The sequence below is a fragment of the Urocitellus parryii genome, chromosome X (genome assembly GCF_045843805.1).
Source record: "Urocitellus parryii isolate mUroPar1 chromosome X, mUroPar1.hap1, whole genome shotgun sequence".
Lineage (NCBI taxonomy): Eukaryota > Metazoa > Chordata > Mammalia > Rodentia > Sciuridae > Urocitellus > Urocitellus parryii.
In genome coordinates this window covers 77,140,130-77,148,320 of record NC_135547.1, presented here as the reverse complement: position 1 = coordinate 77,148,320, position 8,191 = coordinate 77,140,130, and the positions used below count along the sequence as shown (strand labels likewise).

At 53.2% G+C, this 8,191-nt stretch overlaps 1 protein-coding gene across 2 annotated transcripts; it reads left to right on the top strand.

Moving 5' to 3' along the window:
* Nucleotides 1-1,714: 1,714 nt before the first annotated feature.
* Cited1 (Cbp/p300 interacting transactivator with Glu/Asp rich carboxy-terminal domain 1) lies at nt 1,715-7,163 on the top strand. Of its 2 annotated transcripts, none has more exons than XM_026414024.2 (3): nt 1,715-1,841; nt 5,880-6,004; nt 6,559-7,163. In XM_026414024.2, exons 2-3 carry the CDS (start codon nt 5,945-5,947, stop codon nt 7,084-7,086), a joined length of 588 nt encoding a protein of 195 aa, XP_026269809.1. In that variant the 5' UTR covers nt 1,715-1,841; nt 5,880-5,944; the 3' UTR covers nt 7,087-7,163. The 2 variants fall into 2 exon arrangements, with proteins under 2 accessions (XP_026269809.1, XP_026269810.1); XM_026414025.2 differs by lacking the exon at nt 1,715-1,841 and adding an exon at nt 2,325-2,399.
* Nucleotides 7,164-8,191: the final 1,028 nt, after the last annotated feature.

The window sequence follows — 8,191 nt, the reverse complement described above, 5'->3', positions numbered from 1 at the left end:
CAATTCAAAAGCCTAAGGCTGCTCCTTCTCCATTACTTGGTTTCCACAAAAAATGTTTCTTTCCGCCCCAGGCAAACACCAAAAAGAGTACCAGGGTGTATCTCACAGGCAAACTCAATAGGACTTTAGGTTCCCACAGATCCCGCCTTTTATCAGAAGGAAACTGGGCATGACCCACAATCTTTGGGCAAATGCAGAAATTACATGAGGGGTGTCCTTGTCACCAGGGTTTGTGTTGGGGTGGAGTGGGGGCTGGTGGAGTCGTGCTAGGCAGCTTTCAGAGCCGCGGAATGGGTTTGCCTGACATCAAGGGCACTGGCCCCAGCTTCCTCCAGATGCCAAAGGAGGGCCTTGATTTGCCCCTCCATTTGCTCCCCATCTTTAGGTCAGTAAGCTGGTCAGTTCATCAACAAACAGAACTTTGTTAAGAAGAGCAAAATGCAGGGCACTTGGGGATACTAAAGAAAAAAAAAAGACCTTGAGGTCTTCAAATCCAATTAAGAAGACAGAACACATACATGGCAAAAATGACTTCTTGACATTCCTCCCCCCTTTCCTTAACAGCAGGACTTTTTTTTAAGAGCATGCTTTAGAAACAGTGTAAACTGAGTAGTTGTTGCAAAGTGGGGGGGGCGGGGGAGCTGGAGGAGTAATCCTGATGGCCTTCCTGTAAGAGGTGAGGTGGGAGTTTTTTGGCCACAGGGAACATGAATTAAGATGAGAGAGAAGACCTAGGTTTCTTTCCAATAAGAATTTGTAAGTTTACATCCCAACCCAAGAAAAATATGCTCCAAATGCAAAAATGTTATTCTTTCTAGATGGGAAAGGTTATATAGTCATAATAAAATAACCTGCCATCGTGGGAAGGCGGGAGGAAATCTCTGCGAACCCTGGAGCAAGCTTTTGGAACCCTACTGCCTGTTCTTGGCTTTCACCTGGTCCCAAGGTCCGGCAAAGCAGCCTTTCTCAGCGTCCTAACCTGTCAGCCTCCTCCTGCCTTGGATGGCCACAAAACACAAACCCTTGAACCCAACCCCAGTTCGGGCCTTCAAGGGAAGCCACCACTGCCATATAGGTCCCCAAGTGTCTCTGCCTAGAATGTGACGACTTTAAGGGTACAGGACCCCCCCCCCCCGCCGCGCGCGCGTGCCGCCAGCGTCAGTCCTTCAATGAGGGAGATGGTGCGGCCCAAAGAGGACCAAAGGCTCCGAGAAAGCCCTGAAGAAAACCAAGACCATGTCCCACCCCGTCCCGTGTGCATCCCTCTCCTCTGGCTCTTCCCCTGAGCCCACCGTTTTCCCCGGAGCCCCCTGAAGACCCCTCTGGCCACCCGCTAGATTTAGGTCAGAAAACAGACACTAACAGCTCTCCTTCGCCTCAGTGAAATTACTAAGTGGAATTTATTGGGCAAGTCCATGCAGGGCCGTGGGGAGAGCTCACGTCCCGGGCCCAGGGCCCCGCCAGCTTTAGGAGCGCAGGCACTGAAAGGGGCATCGGGCGAGGGGTGCCCATAGCCTGGCCCCGCCAGCCCCACCTCGGGAGCTGTGGCCAGTCCCCAAGTCTGCTGGACTGGCGGGGCCGCGTGTACTCAGTTCCCCAGCCGGCCCTTCGCTTTCACACGATCCGCGGTGACTGCACCAGCTCGAGCGCCTTTAAAGGGCCACACACGGCAGCCACCGCTATAAAATGTTCCCGGCGGCACAACTGCAGAAGGGGCACCGCTGAGCTGCGGAGAGGAGGTTCGCTCCGCCCGGCTGCCCTCCCACAGCCTGTCCGTGAGGGGCTGTTCCCGGCGAAGAGGAAGAGTGCCGAGGAAGGCACAGCACCCGCTCTGGCCCTCCGTGAGTATCCAGTTCAGATTTTGCCACCAACTCGCCCACGAGCCAGGACATGTGCTAATAATGCCCTAAGCCGGTTATAAAGACGTGGAAATTGGGGGGAGAAAAAAAAAAGGGGGGAAAGGGGGTCTGTCCTTCTGGGATTCCTAGCCGAAGCCAGCTTGCTGCCGTGTGCGTGTGCGTCAGGGCTCTCCGGGCGGCAATGGGGGCTTGAGAGCCGGGTCCCCCGCGCCGGGAAGGGAACGCGGTGGCCGCCACCGCCACCGCCCCGGAGTCCGGCGCCGAAGCTGCGGGCGGGCGGGCGGGCGGGCACGGGCGCGGGCCCGGGCTGCTTGGCGCGGCACGGTGCGGTGCGGCGGCGCGGCGCGGCGGTGCGGGCTTTTCCCAGGCGCCCTGGGGTCGGGTGGCCACCGGCGCGGCTGCTGGCGCTGAGCACGACCGGCTCGCGGCGGCGGCGGCGGCGGCGTGTGTGCGTGCCAAGAGGCTGGGGGCTCCTCCGTTTCGCCCGCGTCTCTCAGAGCTCCGTGCTTTCCTCTCTCCAGGGCAGGCAGCTTTGCGAAGGTAAGCCGCCGGGCCGCCGGGTAGGACGCTGGGCTGGGCTGTGGAGACGAGGACTCCCGCGGAGCGGCTTGAGGAGCGGGCGCTAGGAGCGGGCGGTGGCTGGCGGGCCAGAGGGTTCTGGGGACTTGTTTTCTGTTTGAAAGCTGCTCTGTTAGGGGCAGAGGGGCCGCCGTCGCCCGCCAGTCAGCCAGCGCGCGGGTTGGCTCGCCTGCGCGCCCGCCGGCCGGCCAGCCGGACCCAGCGCTTGCTTCTCTTGAGGAGACCGCAGCACCTTTTCTCCCCGCGCCCGCGCTTTCTCCGTCTGGGCTTCCACCGACTTTGCTAATCGTCCGGACCGCATCTGGACGATCCAGCTCAGGGTTCTGCACAAAGCTCAGGCTTCCTTCAGGGGCTGGAGGCGAGAGGGGCTTTTCGGGCCGAGTTCTTCAGAATTGCGGGTTGGAAGTTAGCGAATTTGGGCAACTTGCTTCCACTACCCAGTCTACCTCAGCTCGCTCGCGCGCGCGCTCCCTCTGTCTCTGTCTCTGTCTCTCTCTCTCTCTCACACACACACATACACACGCCCACACACACACACACACGCACGCACGCACGCACACACCCCTCTCCCTATAAACGGGGGCGGCCCGGCAGCGCTCGGAGTCCCTGCGTTGAAGAGCGCTGGACTTGGAGTCAGATCGACCTGGCTGCGAATCCCGGCTTCTCCACTTTCTAGCGCTGTGACCTTGGGCAAGTTACCGCACCGCTCCGAACCTCTCCCACTCTTAGCGGGCTTATAGCACTGACCGCGGGTGGCTTGGCTGGGGGTAGGCTCAGCCTCAGTCGCGTCGGGTACTCAGCGGGCGCTTGGTAAGTGTTGGTGAGGCGCAGGAGTGGCGGCTGCTGCCGGCGCCAGAGTGCGCCCCCGCGTGCGGAAACACTGCGGGGCTCCTAAACTCGCCTCTGAGGCTGAGACCCCGCTCCTCTCCCCGCCGGTCCATGCTGTCTCTAGGATCAATTCCTGATACAGCACTTTGGGGAGTAGACGCTCCAAGCCCTAGTGGTCTAGCTGCTCGCGCCCACCGGGGCAGGTACGCGCCTGGCCGCCCAGAGTTCGGGCGGCTCCATCTGGGATACGGTGAGCCGAGCAGCCGCGCTGTCCACAAACATCCGGCCTTTAGTTTTCAGGTGGCGAAACTGACCGGTCTTGTTAGAACGCGTCCAAGTCAAGCCGCAGTGCTCTTTGGATTTTTAAATTTCTCCTGAGTGAGAAAATAGCAATCGAGATGGAGCCATCCGGTTGGTGCCATTTTAACTTTTGGGCCCCCAACAGGTTAAAGGCGACGCCCCCCTACCTTCCTTTCCCTTCTCTCTTTCTCTGCTCCCTTTCCACCTCATCTAAGCGGGAGGGGATTGCTCTCTCAAGGGACTGTCTGAACCTGTGGGCGGACGGCGGGACCGGGAACGGTGGTCGGGGTCCGTGAGGCTCCAGCGGGCGAGGAGGCACTTGTTGCTCTGGGTTTCCCAGCCGCCTCTAGCAGCCGTTTCGCCGTGGTCTGCTCGCGGCTTTGGGAAGCGGAATGGAACATTTCCACGCTGCCAGGTTTTGCCTTCCAATGGGCTGAGGAGTGAAGGGGTAGGACAGAAAAGCGGGGAAGCAGGACCAGGTTGAAATGCAACTGCCTCTTGCTTGAGACGATTCAGAAAAGCTTGCTGAGCGTTTACGGAGTACAGACACAAGCCGGGGGGGCGCTGGAGCGGGTGGCCGGGTGAGCTGAAGCGACAGATCTGAATACAGACAGGGTCCCCGCCTAGGGGAGCTCCCAGCCTGAAGGGGGAGACATGGCAAAGTGGTCTTCCCGGAGAACTGATACCAGAACAGATTTACTTTTTTTCTTGTTTTCTTCCCCACCCCACCCCCCATCTCTCTCCCTCTTTTTGTGTTATTGTCGCTGCTGTTTTTTTCATCCAGGTATCGGGCGGGCGGCATAGGAGTGGGAAGGGGAAAATAGGGGCAGGGATCCCCAGAATTTTTTTTTTCGACATGAAAATTGCCTAATAATGAAGGAGTCTTGAAGACCGCACGCGTTAAAGTCTCGTTGTCTTGTGGTCACTGGTTTGAAATCTTCTAGGGCTGCCTCAGAGAAGGAGCAAAGCAGTGGTATGGGACCCAGCAACTGATTTTTTTTCCCTCGTATTTTGTTTTTATTTTTCCCCTTTCTCTATTTTCTTCTCACACCCCCCTCCTCGCACGCCTCACCCGGCGCTGTTAGTGCGAAGATGATACCGTGAGGCAGTAAACGCCACTTTAGTTTAAAGTGTCGGAACAGATTTCCTGATGATTATTCAGATCCAGGGTGGGAAGGGTTAGTGTGGGGGGAATTCTAGCCTCTTTAGAAAGATTAGAACTCTTTTCCAAAGGTCCTCAAGATTTTTTGGACTATTTTTTATACATATGAAATTCTATATCTCTGATTGATCATGAAGAGTAGAATACATGGGATTTTTTTTTCTTAAAACTAAGGGTCTAGGAAAACAACTTAAATTTTCCCAAGTTTTAAAATTTTCTGGTTTGATGATATTCTTTTGCCCTCATCCTCTTATCTTTTTGGCATTTGAGCCAGAGAGACAATTTTTCTGAAGCCATCTGAGTCATTCCAGGTATGAGGACTTAGCCAGTGGTCAAGTGAGCCATGTGGACATAGATAGGAGTGCTAGATCCTGATCCCAGAACCACTGCTTCCTGACTGCAAAGTCACTGGATCTCCGTGCCTCAGTTTCCCTTCAGGATGAATTATTCTCACATATAGATTGTATGGCTGAGTTCAGGGTTTGGGGACAGGCATCCTGGGAAAGCCCATTGCTGTCTTGGAAGGAACTTGAAACATGGAGAAAACAGAGATTTCTAGGCTTTCAGCTTTCTAAGCTCCAGCTGCCTCTGAGACTCCACAGACCACCCTCATGGGCTGGGTTTCTCACAGACATGCAGAGCTTTGGAGCCCTGTGACACTTGCTTTGGGAATTTGTTCTTACTTGTGCTGCAGCCTCCACAACTTTCAAGATTGTCCTTGCCCTGAATTCTTCCCACATTCTTCCAGACTCAGTGGAGACCTAAGCTCTCCAGCCTGGATGCTGTTGGTCTATTGTCACAACATGCTACTTACTCAGGGACATTCCTGCTCCTCAGAACCAGGGACAGTGACATTCCTAACCCATAGCCCCAACTTGGGACTCTGAAATTACTTGCATGAGAAAACGTGTTACATCTTGGTGATGCGGGTAGTTGGCCTCCTGGGCAGTACCTGGCTTAGTCAAGCACCTTTCCAGCCTCAGGCAAAAATTCTAGCGTGGTCTCCTCTCTGCCTAGGCAGTCTCTGGTCTTGGGTTTAAACCTGTCACCATAACCTTGTAGCTATGTAGAGTTACGCTGTTTAGGTTTTGCTAGTGCTTTCTTAGTCAGCAAAGCTTCTTGTACTTATCATTTTCTTCTCTCACTTACAGCACAACAGCTCCAGCTGGCATCACCGCCTCCCACCGATCAATCCCACTTCTGCCAAGACACTGAAATGCCAACTATGTCGAGGCCTGCACTTGATGTCAAGGGTGGCACCTCCCCTGCAAAGGAGGTAAGTTTTGCCATTTTACAGGTAGAGACACTGAGGCATGAAAAAAATGAATTGTTTCTGAGGTCATATGCCAGGCCTTCCTAGGTATAGTATCTAGTGTCCTTGAGCAGCAGGACTTCTCTGGGGAGAATGAGAATTGCTTTTGCCTAAATATCAACTTGAACCCATGGGGTGTGTTAAAAGATGGCAAGGAAGGAACAGAAAAGAAGAATTGGAACAAGACCACTGGTTTAAAGAGACTAAAGTGAAGCAGAGAAGAGGGACAAGGTAATGACTTAAATTGGGAGGTGGAGCATCCTGGGAAGGAGATGAAAACATTCAACCCACTTAGGATGGTGGGTGGGTGCTAGAACTGAGATCTGAGCTCAATGCTCCAGAGCCATGAAAACAAAAGGATACTTGAGCTCAGAGCCTAACTTACCAAAGAGTCCTCTTGATACCTCCTCATTTCTAGCCCCATATGAAGTGCATGTGGGAGCCTTCTGGGTCTGACGAATAATGAGGAACAAGCCAGGAGCATGGGGTACTATGGTGTGCCTTTCTCTGTCTTCTAGGATACCAACCAGGAGGTGAACTCTCTGGCCTACTCTAACCTGGGGGTGAAAGATCGCAAAGCAGTGGCCATTCTGCACTACCCTGGGGTAGCCTCAAATGGAACCAAGGCCAGTGGGGCTCCCACTAGCTCCTCTGGATCTACATCACCAATAGGGTCTCCTACTGCTAGCCCTCCCACTAAGCCCCCACCCTTCAACCTGCACCCTGCCCCTCACCTGCTGGCTAGTATGCAGCTGCAGAAACTTAATAGCCAGTATCATGGGATGGCTGCCGCCACTCCAGGCCAACCCGGGGAGGCAGGGTCTCTGCAAAACTGGGGCTTTGGGGCTCAGGGAGGAGGGACAGGATCAGTTTCTCCTTCTGCTGGTTCCCAGAGCCCTACTATCATTGATTCTGACCCAGTGGATGAGGAGGTGCTGATGTCACTGGTGGTGGAACTGGGACTGGACCGGGCCAATGAGCTTCCTGAGCTGTGGCTGGGGCAGAACGAGTTTGACTTCACTGCGGACTTTCCCTCCGGCTGCTGATGTCAATTATCTCAAATGATGGAGGAATAAAGCCACCAATTGTGATGTAAATAAAAATAAACTTACTTGCAAAGAGATAGGCTGACTGAATGTGTACTTCTTAGAGGTCTAAGGGTGTGCCACATATTCTGATGTGCTTTCAGCAATTCTGAGGGCCAAGGTGGGGTATACAACTGGGATGGAGCTGGATGAGATGGGAGGAGCAGGAAGGGCTGGAGGGGACAGTTAGCATTACCTATTGCTGCCACCACTATCACCCTTCTCTCCTTGGGATTAAGACCTCAGGAACTCTGTCCTATTCCAAATGGAATATTGGGACTGGTTAAGGGAATTCAAACATGACTGCAGACTCCTCACCTCCAGCACATCTGTGGCCACATGGCACTAATTTCAACTCTAAAAGCCACCAATCCAATCAGACCATTAAGACCATTCCTTTGCCCTTTTGCCTATGTGTAACAGATAGGTCCAAAGAAGAATTGTTTGACCTGGGGGCTCAGATTTATCTGGAAAATTGCGAAAGTTGCGTTAAGATGGGATTCCAGGTTATACTTCTCAGAGCACAGATAAACCCTTCCCTCTAAGCCTGGAATATTCTTGAGTGTCCTCTCTAGTCTACTGTGTATGGGACAGCCTGTTTGTTTAGGCTGGCCTCTCCATTTAAAAAATACAGATCAGGCCAAAGTGGTGCTCGCCTATAATCCCAGATACTGAGGCAGGACAATTGTAAGTTTGAGGTCAGCCTCAGAAACTTAGCAAGACTCCATTTAAAAAGTTAAAAACATAATAAAAGGGCTGAGGATGTAGATCAGGGGTAGATAACCCTTGGATTCAAACCCCAGTACTACAAAAAGAAAATAAAGAAATACAGGACTGGGGTTGTGGCTCAGTGGTAGACTGCTCACCTAGCATGTGCAAGGCCCTGGGTTCGATCCTCAGCACCACATATAAATAAATAAAGATATTGTGTCCAACTACAACTAAAAAATAAATTTTTTTTAAAAAAAGAAAGAAATACAGATCAGGACTGAACTTGACAGGTTCAATGTTTGGGGATATATCCCTTGCCCTTTGATTTACTGCTGAGAGCAGTACCTTCAGAAGC